Genomic DNA, 27,856 nt, shown 5'->3' on the forward strand with positions numbered 1-27,856 from the left:
TCACCAGGAGAGGAAGGAAAACTGGAGACCGAATACTGGGGACCAAGACTCGAGACAGTGCCTGTGGCCACCTGGTACCACACGCTCCTGGAATGTGCACCCTGTGAGAAGCCTGGAAGCAAGGCAAGAAGGGCTGGAGCTCCCACTGTTGGCTGCAGGTAGAAATTCTTATTTTCTATATAAACCCCACCAAAACGTCTGGTTTCCATGGGAAATCACAGTGTTAAGCAGTTTATTTCCTTTATATCAGTAAGAATGGCTAGATCTCTACAGTGATCACAGAAACCCAGCATGTGCAGTCCCCCAGTTCCACGTGTCATGGCCTTGAAGCAGCATGCTCTGTCTATAATGAGCCCCAGCAATGTTGCACAGCAGCTTCCATGGAGCCTGCAGCAGGGCTGGCCAGCTCCAAGAAACGGCCCTATGCGAGGTACCCCCTCTGCTAGGGCAGAGCGAAGTCGCCTGGCAGTTCTGACAGGACAGGTGCTCACAACAGAGACCGAGGGTTACTCCTGTGCTGCTAAGTTTATCTTGCCAATGCGCACAAGTGTTCTCTGAAGACAGCTTTTAACTTCCAGCAGGCTCTGATCGTGTACAAGAAGTATCGTATAAATGCACCTGATAAGGAGTATCAATGGAACAAGAGGGTATGGAGAAAACAGAGAAAGACTGTAACAGATAAAGGAGCAGTAGGTGCGCTTTGACCGAAGAGAAGGCCAGCTGCTGTCTGTAGGAAGAGATTTGCATCTTTGCCCAGTATGTGTGTGGTCCAGAAATTGTCAGGCTAATGATGTGTTTCTCATCTACTTTAAAGCCCATTTCCACCCTGCTGGTACCTACTTAAAGGCATGGCAAGACAGTTACAATAAATAAGAATCATGCAAGCATGTGCTGCTTGTTCTGTTGTTGATGTAAAAGTTGGACTAACAGGAAACTCTCAATCTATGTGTGCAATCTTTTAGAGTCTTCTTGTTTTGTCTGCTGATACTACTGCAATTATTAAACTCACATCTAAAGTCCTATGTACTTTAAAGCATTTCTATAATAGTTTTCTCACTTTTCCTCTGTCACTTATGTTGACATGCAAAACTGGTCTGATACATTTCACTCTGGCCACAGCTACTTTCTACTCACTTTTTGCAGGGAAAAAGATTGTTTTTCTTCTGTTGAATTACATTAAAAAAGTGCAGAAATTTAGTAGTCAGGATTTACCTTTACTCTCAGGAGTCCGTAGTCTTTTATTTGCACCTATCTCTAAAAATCAGATGCAAGAAATTAATCTCCCAAGCATATTATGCTCCCACCTTTGTACTTTTGCAATTTCTCTGATCAAAATGTCTTTTACATTTGTGGCTGTAGAATCCAGCTTCACCACAAGGCTCTAGAAACACTACAAAACAGAGCTAGCAAGGACGGAGAAGGAACAGCTGGCAACATTTTGGCTGTAGATTTCAACTCCTGAAGCATTTTTAAAGTACTGTCAGGAATGAAGCAAATAGTGTCTACTCTTTGGTGCCTCTCACATAAGGATTTTTTAAAAATAGCATTTTCTTACCTCCTCTGTGATATCAATCTTCAGAACTGCTGTGGTACTGAAGGATGGGGAGCCTCGGTCTTTGGCCTGCACCACCACTGACCATATGCAGTCTTTGTTCTTTGTGATATTGTGGATGATGTCTAGGGAACGGATATAGGACTTCAGTTTGATTTCTCCAGTGCTTTGGTCTATATCAAACACGTTGGCTGGATCTGCTTGCATGATGGAATAATCCACAATGTTGTTGGGTTCTTCTGCATCTTGATCTATAGCCTGGTAGGAGAAGCATAAAGAATAGAGATGTTATTGTTTGTATCTTTGCCTGAAGACAAAACTCAGAGTTTCTGAGCATTCATTTCTTTTAATACCCATGCTGTGACTGGGCTATTTTTCTTTCATCTTGGAAATAATGTCCCCTTTTCTGGTATCAGCTATGCTACATTTTCTAGTGAAAAACAGCAGAGCTAGAGCTATTTTTGTATAAGCGATTTTTGAGATTAAACAATATCAAAGGAAAAACTGAACCGTAACCTATTTGTAGAATGCAAATGGTCCACTGCTGGGGAGTTTCTTGCACAGCATGGGGACAAATGTGAAGTAATAGGGAACAATGGCATTAGATCCACACTATAAACTATAGCTGCCCTAATTTTTGTGCTGTGGTATTTTTTTCTGCTAAGATTAAGTGTTGTGTAATCTTCACTATATGCATTCAAATCTGTGTAACACAAGATGTTCTGTTCCTTTGCCTGTGAATTGTTATTGCCATTTTTTAGCCTCCTTTTCCACACTGGATCAACGAATACAATTCTGCAAAGCAAAGGGAAAGAAGCTGTGTGGTTAGGCACAAAGACGTGGCAGGAAGGTTAAGTATTCAAAACTCTGTACTTTCATTCACTCATCTTATTTGGGCTTCTTATGATCCAGGGTCCTCCACCAGTGAGTGATTCAAATACTGTAACAGAACTGTGTCTTTTGCTTACAGAATTTATTTCTCCCTCTCAGCAGTCTGTAAATACTATCATTCCATGCTTTAATCCACTTGTTACATATACATGAATGTGAAAAATAAAGCTCCAGGAAAAGCCAACTTTCAGACATTCATCACATTTCCTGAACAATAAACATCAGAGCTCAGGCTTTTCCAAAGCACTCTGCTTTGTGACACACAGTGTTATCTCTCACCTCTATCTTCACTGGTGACCCAATGATCATCGTCTTTTCCTGGATGTTTTCATTGAACTCTGGAGAGTGGTCATTGACATCTAGCACAGTGATGAACACTTCAGCCAAGCTGTATTTCCCATCTGTGTCCTCTGCCTTCACATAGAAATTATACTTTGAGTTCACTTCCGCATCTAATACAGCCCAGGGCTGGGTATAAATTATGCCCGTTGATGGGTGGATTAGGAACCTGCAAAAGAAGCATGCAAAGACTTTTTGTTCTTTTGGTTGCTTAATGTGTGTTTACAGCCTGGGGCAAAGGTGGGCTTTAAACACTGAAATGTTGTGCCAAAAGACTGGTTACTCTTCATCTGTCTCCTGCCTGGCTAGTTCCTTTAGGCTTTAAAACCAGAGAATTATCAGTTCCTGGTGTTTTTCGATCTATTGAGCATTAGCCATTTTAGGTGCATTTTCTGTTAAAGTCTTTGTTCTCAGTAAATACACGGTGTGATAGTCTTCTCCTAGAATGATTTCTTAGTGTTAAAACACTAAGTAACTGCCTTTTCTTTTTCTTTTTTCTTTTTTTTTCTCTTTTATAAGTACAGTATATTAGATCATGTCCTGCATAAATTAAGATTGACTGATATCACCTTAATAGCTAAAGGAAGTATGCTGCATATCATATTTTAGCCTTCACTTCTCAAAATGAGTAAGAAAAATGGCTGCTCTCAAATCCCCCAAAGTGTGGGGCTAATTATCTCCTCCAAAAGTGATGACTTCTCCATAGACTGGCACTGGGATGGAGTGGGTGTTCAGATTTATCTGTAGCAAGTTTGATTCTACACATTTGTAATTACTGAGACACTGTCAAAAGTGTCAGCCAAAACCTTGGATTTATAGAGAAGATATTAACAGAGTGTCTTTTTAAAATGGGCTGCCAGTGTAGGTTTCAAGCAGTAGGGTTTTTAACAGATGAAGGGTTTTATATACCCTTTAATTAATGTACAGGATAACAAAATATTTTCTGTATTTCAACTCTCAGCACAATTGAGAGTGATTGTATTTTACAATTTTACAAAAAGGGTACTTAATAATCCAGACCCTTCAACTGTTTTCATTACCCTGTTAAATACAAATGCAAGTATTGATGAAAGCCAAGACATAGAGGTCGAAAGATCTGTGCAAACTCTTGATAGGAAACAGTGCCCATATCAACTGCCTCCTTAGTACACAACCCAGGCTAACCATACAGAGGGGACTGTCATCACCCACATTTTGGTGGAAGAATAGAAGCACAGAAATATGAAGGCATTGTAGCAGCGTACCCCACTCCTACTGAAAGCTTAGCTGTAGGATTACGAGCATAATGGTTTCATCTTCAACAGTTAACACGATTCTTCTCACCCCAATGCAACTCATCGTTCTGCCAATGCAACTACATATCCACTGATGAAACCCCTGAGACAGAAAAAATCATGCGTCTAGTTGAAACTCTCACATCTACACCAAACTTGTGTGTTCAGCAGATCTGGAGGTCCCAGGACTAGGCAGTCAATCCAGCTTTACAGAGACATGCCATTTCGGCACAAGGAAAAAAAAATCATACTTAAGAAGGAAGAAAAAAAGTACTCACTCTTAATTTCTTCACAGAAGAACAGTTAGTCTGAGCATCCCCATAATTCCAATCAAAAGAATGTTGCACTCACATTTTTTTCTAAATCCTTAGTCAACAACCTTCATAAGCTTCTTTGCACCAGCTGCTATATTCTAAACCTAAAAGGTCTGCCTGTATGACATGGCCTTTGCCTGCTTGCGTCTATGCAGTTAGCAGCTAGCTTCAGGACTTAGTGAAGAGCTCAAAATAATCCATAACAGAAATCCTCCTGTATGTGTACCCTTCTGGCTTATCATCTTGTTGAACAAGACCGGTCCCAACACCAATCCCTGAGGGACACCACTCGTTACAAGTCTCCAGCCAGACACTGAGCCATTGACCACAACTCTTTGCGTGCAGCCATCCAGCCAGTTCTTTACCCACCGAGTGGTCCACCCATCAAATTGATGTCTCTCCAATTTAGAGACAAGGATGTCGTGTGGGACAGTGTTGAACGCTTTGCACAAGTCCAGGTAGATGACATCAACTGCTCTACCCCTGTCCATCAGTTCCGTAGCCCCATCATAGAAGGCCACTAGATTGGTCAGGCAGGATTTGCCCTTAGTGAAGCCATGCTGGCTGTCACCAAGCACCTCCTTGTTTTTCATGTGCCTTAGCATGCCTTCCAGGAGAATCTGCTCCAAGATTTTGCCAGGCACGGAGGTGAGACTGACTGGTCTGTAATTCACTGCATCATCCATTTTCCCCTTCTTGAAAATGGGGGTTATATTTCCCTTTTTCCAGTCATCGGGAACTTCACCTGACTGCCATGATTTTTCAAATATATTTGTGAAAGTCTTGTCTGATTTATGTTGACAAGAGTTAAAACTAAACTATCTATACAACTGAATGGAAAGTAAAGAGGAAAGAGCAAGATGGTTTTTTTGTCCTCCAGAACTGACTTTTCACAACTAGACCAAAACCTCCTCTTCCTCTTATAAGTGTTTTTTAAATGGTGATTGAACAGATCCTCTGTACTGGTACTTTAGCTGCCTTATGTCTCTTTGGGGGTTTGTGGGTAAAATTCCGTGAGTTCATGAAGCAGATGTTTAATGATCACACTAGTTTTTCTGTTGTTGTGTTCGCTTAACTTACAAAGAACATGGCACAAATGTCCTTGGAAATGAGCAGGTTAAGAATGAGTCTGTTCTTAAAAAAAAGGAAATCTTTTAAAACCCTGCTTAGATGTTATGTAGTTGGTTGTTTTTTTTTTTTTTTTTTTACTTACAGATCTGCTCCTGTTCCATAGATGGAGTACTTGACTTCTCCCCAAAGCCCTGAATCTGGATCTGTAGCCTTAAGAAAAGGAAATAAGAGAATCAACCCCTACTAAATTGCAAAAGAGAAATGTTTAAGTTTTCTTTTAAAAACAGGCCATATAAAAACCCAGACGCTTTTCACTCTTTTTGCCGTCACATTTGTAGGGGGAAACCACATAAAACAAATGTGCAAAACACAACACAAGGAAATGTCACTGGTCTTCCAGGAAGCTGTTCAGATGCCGCCTGCCTTCTGGCCAGGCTGGTGCCCAGAGGCTCTAGCAGGGAGAAAGCCACTAGATGGCTCCATCTATTGACATTTAACACATCCTTCCTTTAATAGAGATGGAGCTAATCTTTATGACAAAAAAACCAAACTGCCCATTCTCAAACCTTTCTAATTCTCAGTTAAATATTAATGCATATTTCCCAGGCAAAATTATTTACTCTATATAGAGTATTTTTTAAGCCTTCGCTTGTTTAATTGATTCAATTCAATGCATAACAAATGCTTCAATTTATACACAATGTTTCAGCTTTTTTTATATTTTAATCACTCTTGTGCCTGTGTGATTTTCAGTAATGCAGACACTACCCCAGATGAGATCTTTGTTCCAGACTCTTGTTGGCTTTCTTTCTTAGCTCAGGATTAGGAAACCTATTGATTTGGTAACAGCTATTTCCAGAAGCTCCTACTTCTCTGGTAGCTCTGAGGACATGTCGACAGCACATGACAGAAAATTTTATATGGACTTGCCAGCTACAATGACCTGTGTACCTTGGCTCAGAATGGGTAATTTCATTGTTTTGCAAACGTATTTTATTTTTTTCTGCTGTTCACCTCCTAGTATTTCTTAGTCCTTTTGCTGCAAAGATAGTGATGCTTGGGATTCTGTTTTCTGCAGAAAACAGAAAGCTGTTTTCTTCTAATAAAACTTTCTGTACTGTTTATGTTCCACTTCTTTTGTTCTTCCACCCCTAAAATTTGCCTTCAGTACTTTATTATTCTCTTTGTTTCTTACTTGCAGTCAGCATGCGCTGCAGATCTCTGGCAACCTGCCTCCATCATTCTTACCCATCCATGAGGCCTCTGCAAGGTGACTTGCATCACCCACTGAGCCCCAGATGGCCAGGTGCTTTCTCAGCTTTGTGGCATGAGGTCTGTTTCCAGCCCTAGCAGCTGCATTAAAGAGATACAGCCCACAACGGCTGGAAATGCTTCTCCAGCACATGTAGTCCATGTAATACCCTGACTTTCTTTATATGAAAATGTGGGATACTGCAAAATCCATAGGCATGTTTTTCCCACTGTGAGAGGATCTTTCTTTCCATGCTCTAAGCATTTTAATGTTTTATTCTTGTCTTCATTAACTGTCTAATTATGCATTTAGCAGATTCCTCTCACTAGAAGACTAATACGGACTAGCAGCCATGTTGTTTTCTTTTTACGCAAGCAAATCCAGTAAATCCAATTCCACTTAGTCATAACTGAATCTTCCTGCTGGACACTGATTTGACTGGGGCTTTCTTAATACTCACAGGCCATGTGATTTAATTAAAAACCAAAGTAATTGTGGTTCTGAAAAATGTTTGCCCAAGAGTTTATTTTTTCAGAGTGGTTTTTTTTTTGTTGATTCTGGAAAGGATCTGGAGTTCAGTCTGAAAGCTGAGTGGCGGATAAGATTTGTTACTTGTCTCTGTCCCCTATTTTTAAGGTACTGTCTCCACAGACACCTAGAAAAGACATAATTTCTTAAGAGATGAATGAAACTTACTGTAACAGCAACTACGTTTGAGCCCCCTGGGGAGTTCTCAGGGATCCTGGCAATGTAGTAGTCAGAAGAGAACTTTGGGACATTGTCATTGGTATCCAGCAAGTGTACCACTACATCAGCTGTTGAGCTGAATTTCTCTGGTGTGTTCACCTCTATTGCAAGAAGCTAGGAAGAGAAAACCAGGGAATTACTACAAAACAGCTATTATTATTTCTTAAAGGAGCTTCCTTCCACTGCCCATGGCATGTTGGTGCTTTTTAGCGTGGATGGCTCAAAAACAGGGACATGGTGAGATATACCAGTATGCTGCCTATGCTCATTTCTGCATGCTTGCAATAGGCAATCAGCTGTGGAAAAAGCACATCAAACCTGTGTGTATATAGTAGACTTCATGTGACAGAAGTGCTTGATCATAACTAATCAACACAGCTGAAAAGCCATAACAGAAGCAAGCAAACGTCCATCCCTGGGCAGTCCCTAGGATCTAGGAAAACATAAGCACAGAATGATTATAATCACTTAAACTGGATCATTATCCTTTGCAGAGGATGCATAAATTCTTCATCAGGAAAGAAGTCAGGGCAATAAACAGGGTAAAGAGATGGGACAGCTGGTGCCCTGAGATGTCTGAAAGCAGCAGTACCCCAACCAAAAATTCCAGGATGGTCAGGAATGAGACATGTACAGCAAAATCCCATTTCACAAAGTTTGTGAGGACTCCTGCCACCAGACTTCTGGGAAACTGTACCCTCACTGCCTCATGCTGATTAGAATGTTATCACAATACCCACAGGGACTTCTGAATTACCTCACTGCATCTGAGGGCAAACAGCGGACTCTGGCATAACACATTCTCGTAACTCTGCTCTTCTGAAAAGGGAGGCAACCACATACAGCAAGACCAGGAATGGGGAGAAGACAGCAGCATGGATGCTCTGGCTGGCCATCAGCAGAACTTAAAACCAGTGCATGCCTATCGCATCCCTCAGCTGAGGGATGGCAGTGCTGGGTTACCAAGATGGTTTCTCACATTGCGCCTTAATGCACAGCTAATTGATGCAGGGAAGAGCAGCCACCACAGAGCAGGAAGCCCCTGACAAGGTGGGACAACTGTATGTGTCACCTTTGGCAGAGGGACTTGAGATCTAAAAGGCCAAGCTGGAGGGGTACAAATTACAACAGCTGCTATACCTTGGGAAATCCATTCTAGCTCTTGGGCAGCTGAAAATGAAGGGAGTCCTGACTAATTATGTTTAAGAGGCAGCCCTTAATGGAAGATAGATTTTCTCTATTAGTCTTTTATTCAGGTAGGTTTTTAGTGCATCTTCCAGTCAAATTAACTCCTCTCTGGCATTTTACTGGTCAATAACAAACAAACCCCCTGAAAATAGCTTCTCAAAATTGCTGTGGGATACATGTTGTATAGAAATAAGGATCTATTTCATCAAAATTCCAGAATGACTACTTGGCAACTAAAACTGGGTAGGAAATGATTTTGACTTTTCAGGGAAATGGAGACAGCAATGAGATATATTATTTGCTGCCATATATTACTACCATGTCATACAGCTGCACCTTCTTCATTTAGAATCTAGACAAAGGTTCCACATTTTAAGAAAAGCCTTATGGTCTTTCTCCAGCAGAAAAAAAAATATAGTCTAAAAATAAGAAAAAAATAGCAAAAGTAAATAATTACTTAAGCTAAAAAAAAAATATTTTTTCTGGTAATTAATTCTTTCAGTGCTCATGGCAATCACATTAACTACTTTGATTGCTATTAGTATTCATGAGGAGGCCATGTGTAACTTCTTTATTGGTCTTTCAATTGTTTAACCTGAATAAATGTACAGTTACTATAATTAGTGTCAGTAGCACTTTATAGCCCTTTCAGAATCTTCCATTTTAATCCAATAATGATGCCTCATAGTTTTGTAGCATCTATAACCCATGAAGCTCAAAATGACTAAGGAACATTACAAGAGGAGACATGAAGCATACTGCAGTGGAACTCAGTAAGGACACAAAGCAAACCATGTAGCAAGGGTGAGAAAAAAAATCCAAGAAGTTGGCTTCTGGGCTGTGCAAACCCCACCATTTTTCACAAAGTCAAAACTAGCATATGTTAATACTCTGGTAGATAGTGTGGGCATTTTTGTTTTAATGATTTCAGGGATTGTCTATGCCATTCTTTCCAGTCAGAACTGAGCCATATATCCTCGTGTTCACAGGTGCCTGAAACAAAACCAGACTGCTTAGTTATATTGTTGATGAGTCAATGAATTCACTGGGGAAGGTGATAATGCAAAGGTCCACCTTTAGGATCAAAGCTGGTTCTTGTATGTCTAGGTTAGAGCACGGATGAGGTAGATTCAGGTCAGACTGCAAAATGCCATATAGACAGATACACTCTGACAAAGTCAGCAATTTTTGGTAATTATTTTTCAGTTGGCTGGAATGTTCAGCCTGCCAACATTCAAAAGCATGATCATGAACCAAATTACTTAGGACCAAGTGGGTAAAGTTCTGGCCCCAAAGAAATAGGATTTCATCCTGTGCATTCATCTTTTTAAGAGCAGAAATAACACCCTCAGGGTTCAGTCTAGAATTACTCAGAGCCACTAACATGTGCAGTCTCCACAAAGAGATAATACTCAACATTTCTCACTGACTAGACTAAATTAGTTCACATATGCATCCATTAAACCTTTGGAAGCTGATGAACCAGAGGCTGAAATGAGTTTCCCTTACGTGGAATATAATGTCACTGACAATGCATCAGACAGCTCTGGGTGGATTAAGAAGCTAAATCCCATCAGATACATAAGCCATCATATACATATGATATACACAGGATGAGAGGACCTGGAAAGTGGAAGTACCTTGAAAGTTAACACCTTGAATTTCTCATAGTCAATAGCAACAGAATTTTCCACTATTATTGTAACCTGAGCCTCATTCAGGACTGTTTGAGGAACCACTCGGAAGATGCCACCAGGTCCAACAAGACGGAGGTTGAATTTAGCATTGGCTCCCTGTGAATAAAAGCAGATACAGCATTGTTTTCAGTGAATGATGCATTTCTTGCAGCCTAGACTGGCTCTGTTTCTTCTCACTGTATAATATCAGAATGAGTCTTACTGCTTAGAACCCTCTGCTCTCCATCCCCTGGGCAAGAGACTGCGAAGAAGCTTAGTTATATAATCCCTCCAGCCCTGGTCACAAAATGGACACAGCTTTTCTTAAACTAGATTGACAAGCCTGGTTATTCTTTCAGTCAGAATGGAAAAACCCTGCAGCAGGACTGGCTAAGAGAGGGATCTTGTGGCAAGCGGCCTGGGGTTTTGTGCCTCACACTGTGAGCTACTGCAGGTGACAGGGTTGACATCATGTGCACATCGGCGGGCAAGTCCTGCCTTCTCCTGGTTCCTGCCAAGGAAAGACAACTGAATTGCCTGTCAGGACAACAGACACCTCAAACACTCAGCCTGTGTGCTAAGAGCTCACAGCCTGGGATGATGATGAAGAACCACAAAGATGTGCAATTTCCAAACAGAGGTGGCATGCTATGGTTTGCATTGACTGGGTTAAACCAGCCCAGAGTTACAGCCATTAGACCTTTTGGAAGTTGATACACTTGGACATAGGAGCTCCACTTGTGCAGAATAAAATCTGACATGCATTTGACAGATCCAGGTGAAGTGAGAAGCCAAATCCCATTATAAACTTTCTAGCCAGAGAGGACATGGAAAGCAGCAGTATCTAAAAGGTTACCCCCAGTTGTGTGTGAGTTGGGAAGAGTGAGGCAGAGCCAGTTGGCCAAACCAATTCTCTTACATCAAACTGGAGCATGGAAGAGAAAAGATGCAATGGCCATTCGTATATTTCTGTCTTACAGGGAAGGTGGGAAAATGAGCTGAATCCACTTTACCAACCCTCTGGGTACATCAATTTCTCAAACGATGTCATCTTTACACTGTGACAAACCAACCAGATTCACCACCTGACTGGTACGATGTTCTCTCCCTAGCACGAATCTTGAGAGGAAGAATTTCTAATAATAACTTTTAAACAGGATAACTCTACTTTCAGCTGTATCTCCGGAGGGCTTGTTATGAACAGTTTTTGCTGCAACCCTAGCTCATGTCAAGAGGAAAAGTGTTCAGCAGTAGTCCCCCAAGGGAAACAGAATGACCTTGGATCCAAACTCAGTGGTTTGTGTTGCTTGGTCATATAAAGCTCTGCAGCTACAAAGATGATAACAGGTTCTCTTTTGCTGGGTAGTAAAGCAAAAAAACCAGAAAGCCAGAGCTGCTGGACTGTGGAAAATAGTGCTGATAGGGAAAGTGTTCTGTCTGACAACACAAAGTCCTCTGCCCTTCAGAGTGTACGTGACTGAAGGGACAGTGGCATGGGGCAGGGAGGAAGAGAACTGCCTCCCCCCAGCAGCTGAGTGATTTCTGACAGTGAAGTCCCCTGAACCCAGATCTTCCCAAAGCAGGCCATGCTGCTGCATGTCTCCAAGCAGCCAGTCATGGGACACAGGAATGACCGAAGGCATAATAGCACAGAGCCCCTAAGCTGTGTCTGTTGGGTAAAGAGGGCTGAGAAAGGAAATTCTGTATAATGTAGGTAAAGATAGAATTTTCATCAAACTGTAGGCCTAAAGCAGACCTTGCCCACAGCTTCCTCCTCCTCACCTGTTTCAGCCACTCCCCCAAAAGAAAGAGTCACTAATGACTGTGACAGAAGCAGGCTTATGTTTAACTTTCTTCTCTATATAGCTCACTTGTTCAGAAATGAAAAATTTGCATTCTATGCCTTAAAAGAAAACCAACCCAACCTAGAGTGATGTTTTAACAGTATTAGGAAGCTTCTTGAGAAATCTATACAGTGTATCTAGCAATGCTTTCTGCTTATTTTGTAGTCTAACTTGCAGCCTAAATGTTTTTTCAGCCTACATATGATACATATCTATGTTGTCTCTAAATAGAAGAGATGGGTTTTGTTTCTTTCTTTCTGCAGCAACATCCCATGTGACAATAGCAAGATAGACGTAGAACTGCTCTGAAAGCAGTCATTTGTCTGCTTGCTGCAGAGCAGCAGCGGGGAGGGGGAAGAAGCTAGTGAGTTTGATAGAGTACAATACAGTCAAAACAGTACAATACCGAGCACAGTTATATAAGAGCACTCTTTCCACTAGTTTCTCAGATGCATTAAACTCCGCTCTTGTCACTACCTAACTTCTGGCTAACTCAGATGGATGCCATTCATACAGTATTTAGCTTAGGAATCCCTATAGCAACCATCACCATAGTATCTATGGGCATCACAGGTCAGTTAAATAGCAGGCTGAGATGGATGAAGTCTTCTTTCCTTTATCTGGTTAGATATAGTCTTTTTCAGTTGGCATAATTCATAAGATTACCTATAAATATCACTCCATTGGGAATGATTTATCAATGCATGCACTGCAGACTCTGGCTGTAATGTAAAAGTCAAAGGATAACATATTCTAATAAAACAAGTATAAGAGTATGGTCTATATTGTCTCCATCAGGGGCTTAGAAGATACAGGCAGAAATTGTACTTGAGGTGCAATTACTAAAATGATTGGAAAGTCTAAGTAAATTGCAGATCGGATTACATTCTCAGACATTACACTGATAACAACTGAATGTAACTAGAAGTTTGGGGAAGTTCATAAGGACTGTTCAACTTCAGCTGCTGCAAGAAATGGGCTGCACGTTTAGGACCACCCTTCTCAACGTAAGAGTAATATGACAGATTAAGTATACTTCTGGGTCCAAATTCTCTGTGGTAATGGACCCTACAACTACTTTGTTTGTCCTAGGCTTTGGGGGAATGCAGGTGAAATAGTTGAGTTCCTAAAAGGATATTTCCTTATCTGACAGCTCTTTCTACTCTTTGGGAAAATAGGGCAAGAATACTAAAAGTCCAATTGATTTCCATTTACCTGATCCGAATCATTGACTGTAATCTTCAATCCCCTCAAGATTTCACCCTCCGGGGGATGCTCATACATGGTCAGTTCAAATTTGTTCTGAGGACCATTTTCTCCATAGAACGTTGGTGGATGGTTGTTAAGGTCGACCACCCGAATAGTCACCATGGCAAAAGTGTACGCTGAGATGTCACCTTCCTGACCAACTTCTGATGCCTGCAGCAGGCAGGAGAGAGAATAAGGGTGGTGTACTCTCTTTCATCACTTTCATGTTCTGGTATTATCTGCATGTACAAATCACCCTAACGCTCTAATTTGTATGAATATTCACAGCCGTATATTTCTCTAGAAATCTCAGTCCATTTCACACTGAAGTTTATGATGATTACAACAAGATTATAGTAATAAATTAGTCCAAATAAAGCCCCAGCGAAAAAATTCTCTTCCTCATTTTGTGAGCTTAGTAACTCACTTAGTTGAAAACAGTTCTCTAAAGACAATATAGGTAATCTAATAGAGACAAAGTAATTGTTTGCCTAAAGTGTTAACAAAATAGAAGACAACCTTTAAATTTGCTGTGGTACCACAGGTAGCTGATTTTCACATTGCTGCAAGGACTGCAGCCTTGAAAACTCTGTGAGAAAAACTGTACTTGAGGTATTTAGACAAATATTTGAAGAAGAAAAATTACACACTTTTTTTTTCTGAGATTTAGTCTGTCATTTCCAATTCTGTTTTGCTGTCTAGGTGAGATTAACTTAAACTGGATATATTTTGGACAGACACGCAAACCTAGTTGGCATTTTTCTGAACTGAAGGATCAGTTCCTGTAAAGGTTGTTATTTCTCTAAATTCAGAGACGAAATTAGGACAAGATGACTTGATTTGAAAGAAGTAATTTGAGACATGAAATATTCCAAGGAACAAAACCAGTTTGCTTGGATTTATACTATCTAGCACTCTTCTCAAATATGGGAGGTAGTTTCTAAAACAGGTAAAGTCAGCTAAATTGAGCTGTTTTAGACAATCATGCCTACTCATGGCATTTAAGACCAAGAAACTTCAAGTGGCTACAGAACATACCTGAACTTTTAGTTCATACACTTCTTTCTTGAGCTGATTTGGGCTTTTTATAACAGAAATGGCTCCAGTTGTGTTGTCCATTTCAAAGGAACCTTCACTTCCTTCAATAAAACCAAGATACTCTAGTTACATGTGACACTTCTTTTAAAGAGCAAGCATTAGCAAGCTTTAGCAGCTAACCATACATTTCATTCACCATATCTTTGCCAATATCTCTGTCCATCTGTATTAGTAGATTTGGAGCCGCTTTTCAGAAATGAAGCACTTCTATGCCAGTCACAGTGAGATGAAAATACAAGTAAGGGCCAAAAAGGGTTTCCTCCCCTAGGAATGGCTCAGTGGATCTCTGGCCCTGTGGAAAGCTGCCCTCACTTTCCTCTTTCCCATCCTGGTCAGGTTCCCTGCAAGCCTCAGTATCCAGGCATGCAAATTTGGTATTCATTTCTATTATACTGTCTTCTTTATATGCTGGTTTAGACAAAAATAGACATTCCTCATTGTATTTAGCAAATGGATAATTAAGTCTATGAGAAACAAGAACATCTTTCTCATTAATATCAGCTAAGGTTAAAAGTCTGACAATCTGTCTGAAGGAGACATAGTCACTCTTTCTGCAGACAGCATTTCTGGAGAAGCATCTTCTGCCTTTAGATATTCAGTTGTTAAAAAAGCTCTCAGCCTCTTGCAAGGCTGTCCTAAATAAAAAGGGATTTTTGAGAATATGGGGCAAACCCCAGTGTTTTTGCATCGAGGCAGAGTATGACACAGACAGGACAGGGCTGCTGGCTGACATTGCTACCACTGACCTAACTTCTGTTGATCTGAAGAGAAGATCAGTTACATGGCTGCAATCCCTTCAGACCTGGTGAATTTGTGCTGAAGCAAATGTTAGCTTGTGGAGAGGCAGCATGTCTGCATCCATCTCTCCATCATGCCCAGGGACAGTACCAGCCAACAGCTCAGGGGGCTCTGCCCTGCTCTGCTGAGGCGCTATGGACACCAGTACATGCTACCTCACATATAGTACTGATTGCAGCATACACTTTGTGGAAGAGCCTACCACTGAAAGTAAGAGAGGAAAACCCTTATAATTAAGGGAATCAAGCCTTCAGAAATAAAGGATGATGACCTGAAAGCCCAGTAATTTTTCTTTTCCTCTAACTCAATTCCAGTGCTGATTTTTAAACCATCTGATAGTATACCATTTTGCTAATACCTGCAATAACTGCAACTTCATTAAAGTACACTAGATACAACATTGAACAGATATCGACTTATACAACGGTCAATTATTAAGATACATTGGCCTGGAAAGTACAGCCTAATTGAGAAGAAGCTTAAGTCAATAGTGGTTTCAAACCACCATACTTCATGTTATTGCCTAGTTATCACAACAAAATTGGTAACTCTAAGTGTGTAGCATTATGTGTGTTCCTTCATACAGCATGTTCAGAGGACTGGAGTATTTTCTAAAATTATCCCACACTCCCCAGATAAAAAATGCTGATAAAGAATAAATTTCCTATTTGCTGTTAGCATTTTCTCACCCTTTGATAACCCAGCCTGCAGGTATTAGGATAATGGTTTGTCACACATAATGCAGTGCTTCAATCTGAAGTGCAGGGGCAGATCGGCTGTTCTTTATTTCTTCAGCTTTCTACACACTAAAAGCATATACTCTTCCCCTCTCTTCCATTTCATGCTAACAAAACCCTGTTAATGTGCATAAGGAAAGACTGCTCTTCATTATATTTTATGCTACTTATCTGTCATCTGCCTCCATCTTCATTTTCCACTCTTTCCTAATAATTTACCTTTTTTATCCCATATCACCTTTTCGGTCCTTCTCTATTTTCTTTGGAAATCTAATACCTTTCCTCATTAACCCTATTTCCCTTTGACATTTTCCCTGGTTCCTCTGACTTTGCTTATTCTCCTTACTCAATTTCTCCCTTGTCTAATATGTTTTTATCCCACTTATTTGGTTTTACTCCTCATTCTTCACCTTTCTTTTTATCTTTTCTCATTTTCAATCTATTATCTTTTTTTCCTCAATGTTTCTACCTTCATTTACCTATACTCTTTTTTCCATTCCCTTGCATTGAGGAGAAGGAACCTCAGCAGGGATCCCATCCCGCATCAAGGCAAAACTTCATTGCAACCCTCTCTGTTCTCTCTAGACCTTGATTTTTAGATCACGTAAGACAGTGAAGAACTTGCTGCATAGCTCTGCAACTAAATCTCAGGTTTCTCTTATGAAATTTTGGGATCTCTCACACCTGGGAGTTGGGGTGCCCAGTTGCCATGGAAGTCTTGTTTTGGAAGAAGAGAGAACCAGACAAAAATAAAGAAGTTGTATCCTGGAGTTCAGCTGAGCTAAGTTGTTGACTTCACTAGCTAATAACTCATCAATTCAGCTAAGTCATTATCAATTCAGCTAAGTCATTATCAATTCAGCTAAGTCTCACATTTACGCTATTAAAAGACGTGTGACAGACACCCTTAGAATAGCTAACGAACATCATTAATCTTCAGATAACATCTACTTTCTTCCAATGCAGTGTACAGCCAGTGTCTCTTCACTTATAATTTCTTCCAAGAATTCATAGGTTTTACCATTTAACTACTTTAATCACAATATTAATAAAAATATCCCTCTAGATACCATGTCTGCATCACCCAATGCATTCTCTTGCCTCCCAGATTATAGAGATGCTCAGCAGCAATGAATTCATCTCCCTTTATGCTTTCTGAAATGACAAGCAAGCTACTGATGCCTAATAAATCACCAGCATTACCAGCTCCAACTGTAGTTCTGTGGAGTGGAAAACTGAAACTTAGTGGATTGTATGTTGGCTGTTCTCTGGTAGAAGGAGTTGTCTGAGGTACCTGACATTATTTCATGAAAGTCTGTCTCAACTTCATTAAACTCTAGCATATCCCATTCTAATTTAATGTCACGTCTGGTTTCAACTGCCCTTCAGATTTCATAAAAGACAAGTCTACTCACCATTTACAATGTTGTAATGAATACTGTTAGGTTTTCCTCTGTCTCCATCAAGAGCAACAACAGTAAGGACTTCAGAGCCCTGGGAAGTAATGGGAAATCACAGTCTGTGTGATGAGATCAAAGAGCAATGAAATTGCAACTGCATATTAATAAATTGAACACTTCTGTAAGTCCTTCTGCAATGAGATGTAGGGGCAGACTAGGTACTTTTGCTTGTGCTGCATGGGGAACACAGCAAAGACAATTTACTACCACCCAGAAAAATCAGTGCATGGCTTTGCAGGGCAGGAGCTGAATACTACTCCTTGGACCAACTCTGTTGTTCCTACATCAGTAGTTTTAGTTGTTTCCAGTGATGTCACCCATGGACTGTACCTCCAGACAAAGTGAGGATGCCCCCGCTTGCTGCTATGGACCTGCTGTGCAACCTGCCCTTGTCAGCCTGCTGCCAGCACCATGCCACTGCCTACAGGGATGGCAGAGCAATCCCAGGAGGGACGGGGCAGCCTCAGGGCATGCCAATATGCCTTCCAAGAGACCAGTGCCTGTTTGCTCAGTACCCACTCCTCTTGTCCTTTTTTCCAACTCAGCTTTTGGTGAGCACCAGAGGACCAGCAGGAGCACTCCACTGCTCCCCATGGGCTGCTCAGTGTCTGCTGCTGTGCAGCGCCAACAGCATGGATGTGAAAAAGCTGCAGACTCTCTGCGGCCACAGTGCCTCAGCCGCAGGGGTTGGCTGGGCACAGGAGCAGTTGGAAGCCATGGCCAGGGACACCTACTTTAAGCCACAGACTTGGACAGAGGCTTTAGTGTAACCAGTCTGAGACTCAAGGTTTAGTTTGGGTCACTACCAAGATGCCCTCTGGACGCTGCTGTTGTAGGCTCCTGGTGTAGCTGTGTGACCCATGGCTGCACACTGTGCTGAGGCACAGGCAGCTACTGAGGAGTCATCTGAACTAATTAAGGTCTGCAAAAGCAAACAGAGATCATAAAGCAACTTGGCCTACAGAACATTTAGGGCATAAAATTGTGATGAAAATTATGATTTAACTGTCCTTAAACTTTCACTGTCTTTCTTTCTGTGCAGGTAACATGGCCATGGGCCGTATGTACTTGTGTACTGGAGACCATTTGCTCATGTGACTACTCCTATCAGTTCAGAGCAATGACGACTGTCAGCATTAAAATGCTAACCCAAGTGGCAATGAGCTGTGTAATTTAGGGCTCTCAACTGAAGTTCTACTTTTTGGGGCTGTAAAACCAGGGAACACTGAAGTAACTGTCAGTTAATCACAAACGGCAACATTTTCATGGCACCCGTTGTGTGAATTTTTCAAACAAGAGCGAGTCTCTGTTAGAGCAACTGGAAATACAGAACTGTATATATTATCATTTATGCTGGAAGCTGCAATAAAATCTGCCCACTGAGCAAAATGCAGTGCAGTCCCTTTGAAAGTGACTGAGTACTTATAAATCCTGACAACTCCACCAAGGAGAAACAAAGCAAGTTTACAAAATTAACACCAAATATGCAAATAATACTAAAATCAGCTAGTGCCTCTCTCTCTGTGGACTTCATTCTAATAGCAAAACTCACACTGGGAAGGACTGATTTGTGCTTCCATCATTATAATATCATAATGGTGTAACTTATGAGCTCAAGCTGGATGTAATTAACATTTATTGACTCCCATTTCCATAGTAAACACTAACTCCTGTATGCACCTGATAGTTATTTCAAGATCTATACCTAACTATGCAGAATAAATCAATATACATAATATCATTCATTACAAACATCTGCAAAATACACAAGCATTATTTCTCTGCCCTGCTGATATGTAACAGCCCAAGCACTGAACTACAATATACAGTCATACAAGGGCTACAGTGTACATCGGAGTTCTGGGCAGAAAATAAAGACACCATCTTTCCCTAAACTCAAAGAGAGATCAGTTGAACAATATGCAATCACACTGCCAAAGAGAGCGATAGTCTAATGTTGGGTAATTTCATTAGTACATACCATTTCTCATCCTATGTATAAAGAAAATTTTAGCTAAATCTTCTGTATCAGGGTGAAAGCTGATCCATACACAATATCATGCCATTGCTTATATATAAAGAAAATACATTAGTTTGCAGCTTCAAGAATATGTGACTGAAAGCACCATGGTGGATATAATAAATTATTTGCTATGATTTTTTTCAAGTAAATCTGCTATTAGGCGTTTCTGAGGTGATGGCACAACCAGGATCTCAGTGTACTCCTTGGATTCTGTGTCCCTGACAGATACAAAGTGATACCTTAATCAGCAGACACATGACAACAGATGCAGTGCCCCTGCTTGTGGGTAGTTTTCCTAAGTATGTCCCCTTGCTTGATCATCTGCTGGGTTTTAGGCCTGGGAGGACTTCCTGGTCCGTTCTGCCTGTCTAGCCATCACTGAGCAGAAAGCATCCTGCGTTCTGGGGGTGTCAGGATTGCTTCTCCTCAGGTTATGTCCGTGGGACAGCAGAAAGAGTCTAGAGCATTTGGGCACAAATTCTCACCACACCTTGCACAAACAGCTCTTGGTACCAGATTGATCAACTATTAAATAAAAGCACTGTGAAACCACACAGCACACAAACACACAAAAGCTGCTAGCATGATGTGTTTGGGTGAGGTAGCTAGCAATCTGTTTAAGCCTTCAGCCAAGGTCTCAGCTATGGAAGAGCTCTTAGTCACTGTCTGGGCTTAGACCAACACAAATGGGAAAAATTCTTTTTTATTTTCATAACAGCAACAGAAAGACTTTCATGGCAAATTTGCAATGAATATAAATAAGAAAAAGTCTGAGATTTGGTCATCTCATTGCACCTAGGAGTCAAGCCAGAGTTTAGGTCCCAGTTTCCAATAAAGCCTGTGCTAGAAACCATAGGGCCATTATCACTGAGATGTGACAGATTGCATTTGTTCTCTTACAGGCAAAACCCAGCACTTACTGCGAGTGTATCCTCATAAACATATCCATAGTAGGGAGTCCCGATGAACATGGGAGGAGTGTCCTGAACGTCCTCCACGTTGACAGTAACTGTTGTTGTGGCTGAAAAGACTTTGTTGTCTCCCCGGAGCTTCCCACCACCGTCCTAGAAGAGAAGTCAGGACCAGATCCCTCTGCTGAAACGTCTGCAAATCAGCTGCATGCACCTCATGAGCCTTCAGAAGCCCAGTGCCAGGAATCCCTTCGCTCTTTCAATAAACAGATTAATCTCTGCTGCTCTATTCCCTTCTCTTTTCCATTTGTCTGCTCCCTCTCTGATAAGGAAGACAGCCTGCAGCGTCTCAGAAGTAATTTCTTATATTAAAAATGGTTGTGCCAATATATGCAGTCCTACATGATCTTTTATCAACAATACAGGGGACAGGAAATGCAAGGGGATTGTTTTGCAGAGAAAAAAGAATGTTAGAAACTGATGCAAAAAGTTAGTGGCTAAGGTATACAGCTTTTCATGCCACATATAGCCTTGTCATAAACACAAGGCAATGCACAGTAGCAAGCTAATGCATTTCTAGAGGGAAATTAAATAGTGCACATGATCAAAGTCTCCTAGGGCCTCCTACTTGATAAAGTGAAAGCACGGAGGAGCTGTGCAGCCAAGAACTGTTAGATAGCCAAAGTGTATAAACAGTCTCTGGGGGCTTGACTACAATCAACACTGCTACTGGTACACAGAGCCAATTAGAAAGATGAGTTGCAATTTCAGAAGCTTTTAACACCCTCAGTCTCAGAGCACCGGCTGGAGGTCAGTAGTCATGCTGCTGTATAAAAGTGTGACTTGTTCAGCATGTCTGCTGTGCCAGTTCTAAAATTTCCATTTTTTTGAAAATATGTACTATTTTTTAACCCTCCTTCCTGCCCCAAAGGCAGTATTTAAGCCAAATTTTGTTACTTCTCCCCAAAAGAACCCTAGCTAAATAAATACATAGAAAGATCTGTACATTTTTCATAAAATATAAGGAACTCAAAGTCCCCCTAAGTAATAGCAAAATCATCCTTTTTCCACCCCTGCAGGTCTGTCTGTGTGACAGGTCCCCACAGGATCCTGAGAGACTTTACTTCAGAATCCATAAACTTTTAATGCCTGTTATGAATCCTCAGCGGAGCCACAGGCACAGCACTGCTGAGAATGACAGTGGCAAGAGGGGATGTGCAGCAATATTTGCAGGATTTGAATAAGCTCCTGTCACAAGGCAGCAGAGAAGTAAAATTAAAAAATGTCCACAGATGTGTCCAGAAGAGAAGTCAGTCACTTGTGCTGCACTGGGTCCAGCTATGTCCTGTATCTTACTGTGGCTAATGACTGTGACCTGCACAACCTGCCTGCCGGGGTTTGCACTTGTTGAAGTAAGGCCATGCCTTGGGCCGCATAGCAGAGCCCTGAACTCCTCTATGTGACCAAATGCTGATGCCTTTTAGAGTTAGGACTGCATACACCAACCCTTCACTTCTAGGTGAGTCTCAAAATGCACAAGTGACTTTCTGCAGTGGGGTGTGCTATTCTGGCATTGGGGCGTGAGTGAAATGTAGGAAACGCTGTGCCAAATGCCTCCAGATGTTGTTCAGCAGCACACGGCAGTCATCTTTCCCTCCTCACTTTCCTCCGCTACCCCCCACAACTCCAGATGTTACAGAGGGAGTGACCCTGCTGCCTCAGTATTATGCTTCATGTTTCAGCAACCCTTTAAGTCACACTTGTATTTGAACTAATCACTCCTACTCAGGTACAACCCCCTACCTCCTCTAGTTTGATAAAAGCTTTATACCTTGGCTACGACAACAATAAAATGCGTTCGTGATTTCTCATAGTCCAGGGTGACCCCTGTTTTGATGCGCAGGACACCACTGTGACGGTCTATTGTAAACTTATTAGCGTGGATGTTCTAGAAGAAAAGAAATGAAGAAAGAGAGAGAGATTACAGGTATGGAAATAACACTGCCAAAGGGATTCAACTTTAACTTCATCTGCTAAGGGAAAAGACTAGAATAATGATATGGCTTGGGTGAATAATGTATCTGATGAATTTCACCTCTGTGTGTTTATGAACAATTCATGAACCAACCACAGGTCTATCATTATTCAGAATAAATTAGTTACCTGCAATGTAGATTTTTTTAATCTTTTAGTATTTCATTATGAAATCTTAAACTTTGGCTAACACAGCTCATTGCGTGGAAAGAGGTAGGGAGGCTTAATAGAAAAAAGGATGAGGGGAAAGGGAAAAAGGAAAAAGGTTTTGTCCCTTAGAATTTCAAATTTCTACTGGCCTAAAAGGAAGTAGAAAGTTTGCATGCATGGATTATTGTCATTAGAGTGGTGTTTTGGAGAATTTTGCAATATACAAATAAAACTTTAAAGTAAAAAATTGGCCTTATATGGACTAGAGTAGCAGTCTCAATCCTCAGAATCTTTTTTTTTTTTTTTTTTAACCTGGTTTCTGAGATCTCAGTAAATGAGAGATGATTTCTGAAGGTACAGGTAATACCTTACCTGCAAGAAGTAGGTGATACTTCCTCCAGAGCCTGTGTCTTTGTCCACTGCCTCAGTCTTCAAAATACTGCTGCCAGAGGGAGTGTTCTGTAACCAGAAAGAGTTATCAAAGTTACGCAGAAGTGGAAAACAAGGTAAGTTAGAAGAAGTGAAAAATGAACATGCAAGGAAGCAGAAAAAGAAAGTGATGGTAGAAAGAATATAAATGCATTGAGGGAACCAAAAAGCAGAAGGAAAAGAGGCAAGAGATTAAAAATGGAGGAATCTGGAGAAGAACAAGAAGGAAGAAACACTTTTGGGAATAAAAATGACAAAAAATTCAGCTAAGACAGGACGCATCTTATTCCCTCTGAAGTCAAGTCTAAAAGCTCCCAGCGACTCACATCTTGGAGCTTACCCACAGAATAGCACAATTTAAGTACATACAGACTTATTCCCTAAGTTTGAAGTGAATATTAAATATCTACCCAAATCCTATACCAAAAGAATGCAAGTTAGTCCTGCACACCTTGTTATTTTACTGAAAAAAATACTAGCTCCTCTTTACATTGCATTGATATATACTTCCAGTATGCAAAGGAACTTCACCAACCTCTGGGACCTGGACTATGTAAGGTGTATTGATGAATTCTGGGCTCTCATCATTAGCATCCATTACAAGGATCCTGACTTTTTCAGATACCTGGAGTAGAATATGAAGAGCATATTAGGACTCAAGCTGATTTTCAACATGTACCTGTTCATATACCTACTAAGTCAAAGTCAAAGGCAATGAAAAATTATGCTGTAATAGAATATCTTTGCACTACACTACCAAAACTGAGTACAGAAAAGAAGATACAGGAAATCCCATTTGTTTTCCCACTATTTGATCCCACTATTTCCTATTTACAGAGGTTGCCAGGGCAGTTGTGGCTGTAGGACACTGGCACATTCCAAAAATTTGTTGCAGTAATCTCAGTTACTTTGTGTGAGATGAGGAAGGGCTCTAGAGTTATCCAGTCTTACCTATAGTAAAAGTGTCCTACTTTTGTGGCACATCTAGTGATGAAGCCCAGGTCTAATATCCTGGCTGTGACAGCATCTGTCCATAAACTGAAAATGCCAAGTAGAACTAGGATTGGATGTTTGCGCAATGCCTCAGATAAATCCTCAGATTAGACGTGATCGAAGCTTTATTCAGCAGCAGACAAGAAACCCCCACACACCTTTGTCTAAGCAAATCTTCTTAATGTCATGCTAGAGAAACATTGCGGAGATGGAGGGACAGTCAGTTCTTGGGTGTCCAATGCTAGTTCCTATAATGGCGTGCATTTCTCCAAAGAGCCTTCGAGATCTTTCTTAGGTACGAATACTACTGATCTGAGAGTGAAACTTCAGGGGAAACTGCTGTAATTCTGCAGGACACTAAGTGAGTCAGTCTTCCAGGTCACTACATTGTAATTATCCTCAAATATCCCAGCAAGAAGCTGAGTTATTGGGAGTTCAGTGGCTCTTGAAAGAGAAGATAAGACTCTAATGAGATTATGTTTTCTGATAAAATGAGATAGTCCCTGTAAGGCAATTTAATAGGAGGAGGCATATGGAGACAGACAGTTTTACAACTACAGCATAATTAAATACTCACTGTACTCAGGCCATCTGAAATACTGACAATAACTTCAATCTCATCTTCCTTCTGTAATCCAAGAAAATTCCTTTGTTAAAGAGATGGTGTTTGCCCTGATTGAAAAAGGGACTGCAGATTTAAAGGTGTCTCAGCAGGCAGGTGAAAGTAACAATTAATACCACAAAGCAATCACAGCAGAGGCTAGGAAGACCCCTCAAAGGCTTCAGCTCTGGGGCTCCTTGGATTTTCTGTGGCTACTGTCAGGAACTGGTTGGTCTCGGAATCCCTGTTGTCCTATAAAGTGCTAGGGAAAATCAGTCATCTTTTTCAAGAAATACTCCATAAAAAGGTACAATTGGCTCAAAATTATTTTGTTTCAGTACACAGTATTTTGAAGGATATAACAAGAACTGTGTACCCTTCCTTGTGAAGGAAAAGTGAAGGGTTCAGTATCTGTATTCCCAGAATAAGGCTGCCTTTAGGCCGCTGTTGCTGGGAATATCTTTACCCTACATGGTTACATGGACTGAAGGGCTATGGTATAACTAGAGAAGTATCCCCGAACACTACAAACCTCTACTTCCTCCTAATGACAGGAGAGTCCCTGTCTGAGGGACTCTAACCATCCCTAAGCGCTTGATGGAGTGAAGCTGGGAGAAGATAGGAATAAAGAGTAAACTTCTCTTTAAGAAAAAGCTGGACAGACAGCTGTTGAAAAATTTGATAGGAATGTCAGTGGCACGAGTCAACCGAAAAAAAAACCAACTTAAAGAGTGAAGCATAACGTCTCAGAACTACAAAGCGTATTACACGTTTTGGGGAAAAATAAGTTGGTGTTGTCCCTCAAAGCTGCAGATCAAGGACACTTGCTGCAGATGAAGGTCATTCCATAAACATAGGGAGCGGTGCCCTTTCACTCTACCTCTCTGTCAAGCTCCTCAATCAGTGTAACATTTCCAAGGTTCTTGTCAACAGAAAAGTAGCGTCTTGATCCAGCTTCATAGGCCAGGCTGTACGTCACGGGATCTCCTTCTGGGTCAGTTCCATTAAGAGTGTACACATGAGTACCTGAAAAATTTGCATTTAACAGTGTTTCGCTGTGGTTACTTCACTCAGTATTTCATAGGTCTGTTCTTTAGGAACTTAGCTACATTGCAGCAGGCAAAGCTTTTCTGAAGCAAACCCACTTACTCATATATATGGATATATATGATATATATGATAGGATATATGGATAAGAAGACAGTTCAATACTCCTGATTGCCACCTTTTAGACTACTGGTTAAACCAAGTTTATCTGCGCTGGTTGCTCTCACTTCTGGGCCTTTCTGTGCCTAGATCAACACTGTTCACATCATTGTGTTTACATAGATGACAAGCTCTTGATTAACTCTCAGCCCAAGTGAGTCAGAAGTGGTGCTGTTATAGGCCTGCGTGACAATCTCAGCAGTACCAGAGGCCCTCCCTCACATTCCCATTTTCTATGGGAACAATGAAATTGTGAAGTAGCAGGCAAAGGATCTGGCAATGGAAAGCAGCACTTCCACAGGAGTGGACCTAGGCCCTGAAGCCCAGGAGATGCAAGGACATTTGCAGACTTTTCTACTTTCAGAACTAATTAAGGCAAGAGACTTCTTTCCTGCTTCACTCCCTCTCATTAGCTCCCTCTCATTAAATTCTCTACTTGACACATCCACTCATGCTCATGCCAATGAATAAATTCTCCAAACTCATCAATGTACTTCTTTCACAGGCTGAGGAAAGAGCGATTGCTGTTGCTATTTTTTGACATTTGAGAAGTTGGTGCCAGTTTTTCCAGTAAACTGACTTTGTTTATCACAAGTGCTGCTTCCTGGGGGAGTGACAACACCCACGGTTTCAAAACACGGGAAGGGTTAATCAGAATTATTTTTTTAAACTTACATGCCTGTCACTTTACTGTGCATGAATATCTTCATCCAAATAAAACTTCAAGCACATTACAAATATCAGTTAAATAAGCCTGAAATATAAACCAATGTCATTGTTTCCTTCTAATCCACTGTGCCTTGTGTATGTTACCTGAGATATTCAAGTTGCAGAGGTTTGGAACAGAAACTCTGCTTTACATTTAAGTTCTCCGCACTGGAAATACTGTAGCCAAGTGACTCAGTGGTTAGTAGTGAGTTTTGCTTGTGCATGTGACTCAAAATAAAGTGAAGGAAGAACACTGTTAAAGGGAACCCAGAGGACTCCCGTTTTGACTCGAGTCTACTCTGTCCCTGAGTTTGCGAGATTTTTAATTCTGTACTCGAAAGTCATAACCTCTTTCTCATACCCTCTCTGCAGTGGCAGTGGAGTTTTTCACTGACTGAATCCATAAGCTTGTGTTAAGCGTTGGTTAAGGTCGTTGCCCACAGCACTGACAGGTCAGCTTTTTGAATGCTTCCTCAGTTTTGCAATGCAACCTTTCATTCCTCATTTCCTTATTCCTTGGCATGCAAAATGTGAAGCAAACAGATCAGTGGGCTTAACAGACGTGCAACATCCAGGCTTCAGAAGTGATATTTAGAAAACATGGCTGTCACCTTTACATAACAACAGATTATGCCAAGCCATGTGGGATCTGTGCTCACTTATGAGTAGCCTTTCTTATTATAATTACCAGGGCAATATTTGGGTGACTTTGTACAGAAACACGTTCACATTGCAAAATCCAGTGGGCTCACAGGAGCTCAAACCACAGACCCTGTTATAAGCTGGCTCAGCCATCCAACAAATATTCAAGATTTGCAAAACAGGTTCACAAAACTACAAAATACTTTCCATGTTTTTCTTGGAATATTTCCCACAAAACAGAGTAGAAAATAACAACTCATCCGTAACTGAGATCCACCAAGATTATTAGGGAAAGACAATGGGTGGTATGATGAAACACTTCTCTCATTGAAACTCAACTAAGTACAAAGAAATGCAAGGAGAGGAATAAGCTGGGCTAATATAGTGTCCTGAAAGGACACCTGCATCCTGATATAGCTGTCCACATTACAGACAGCAATTTCAACCTGTTCAAGGTTCTGCAGCACCAGCACTAACTGCATTTATTCTTGTTTTTCAAAAGCTTTGTCTTAATATCACAACTGGAGCCAAAGGGAGAATTCAGGTGTTGACTGCCAGCACTTCACTGGCATCATTATCAATACAGTGCTTTTCTTCAGCCTTTTTTTGGCCATTATAAGTTTTTATTACTTAGCTGTTTTTCTGTTGTTTTTCTTCACTTTTCCTGTCC

The 27,856-nt window shown here is 41.0% G+C and overlaps 1 protein-coding gene across 1 annotated transcript in view; it reads right to left on the reverse strand.

Annotated features, from left to right (window-relative positions):
- CDHR1 (cadherin related family member 1) overlaps window positions 1-27,856 on the reverse strand; it is a gene marked incomplete at its 3' end in the record, with an annotated part of 41,899 nt that overhangs the window by 6,307 nt on the left and 7,736 nt on the right. The window contains exons 3-16 of the mRNA XM_080621509.1: window positions 25,511-25,656; window positions 24,607-24,657; window positions 23,572-23,661; window positions 22,980-23,066; window positions 22,255-22,371; window positions 20,433-20,576; window positions 17,441-17,523; window positions 14,435-14,531; window positions 13,364-13,567; window positions 10,269-10,421; window positions 7,390-7,554; window positions 5,584-5,651; window positions 2,723-2,951; window positions 1,556-1,810 (exon numbers count right to left, since the gene is read on the reverse strand). Of these exons, the coding sequence (XP_080477635.1) occupies window positions 1,556-1,810; window positions 2,723-2,951; window positions 5,584-5,651; window positions 7,390-7,554; window positions 10,269-10,421; window positions 13,364-13,567; window positions 14,435-14,531; window positions 17,441-17,523; window positions 20,433-20,576; window positions 22,255-22,371; window positions 22,980-23,066; window positions 23,572-23,661; window positions 24,607-24,657; window positions 25,511-25,656 (1,889 nt within the window). The remainder of the gene's footprint in view (window positions 1-1,555; window positions 1,811-2,722; window positions 2,952-5,583; window positions 5,652-7,389; window positions 7,555-10,268; window positions 10,422-13,363; window positions 13,568-14,434; window positions 14,532-17,440; window positions 17,524-20,432; window positions 20,577-22,254; window positions 22,372-22,979; window positions 23,067-23,571; window positions 23,662-24,606; window positions 24,658-25,510; window positions 25,657-27,856) is intronic.

The sequence above is a fragment of the Psittacula echo genome (genome assembly GCF_963264785.1).
Source record: "Psittacula echo genome assembly, chromosome: 6".
Classification (NCBI taxonomy): Eukaryota; Metazoa; Chordata; class Aves; order Psittaciformes; family Psittacidae; genus Psittacula; species Psittacula echo.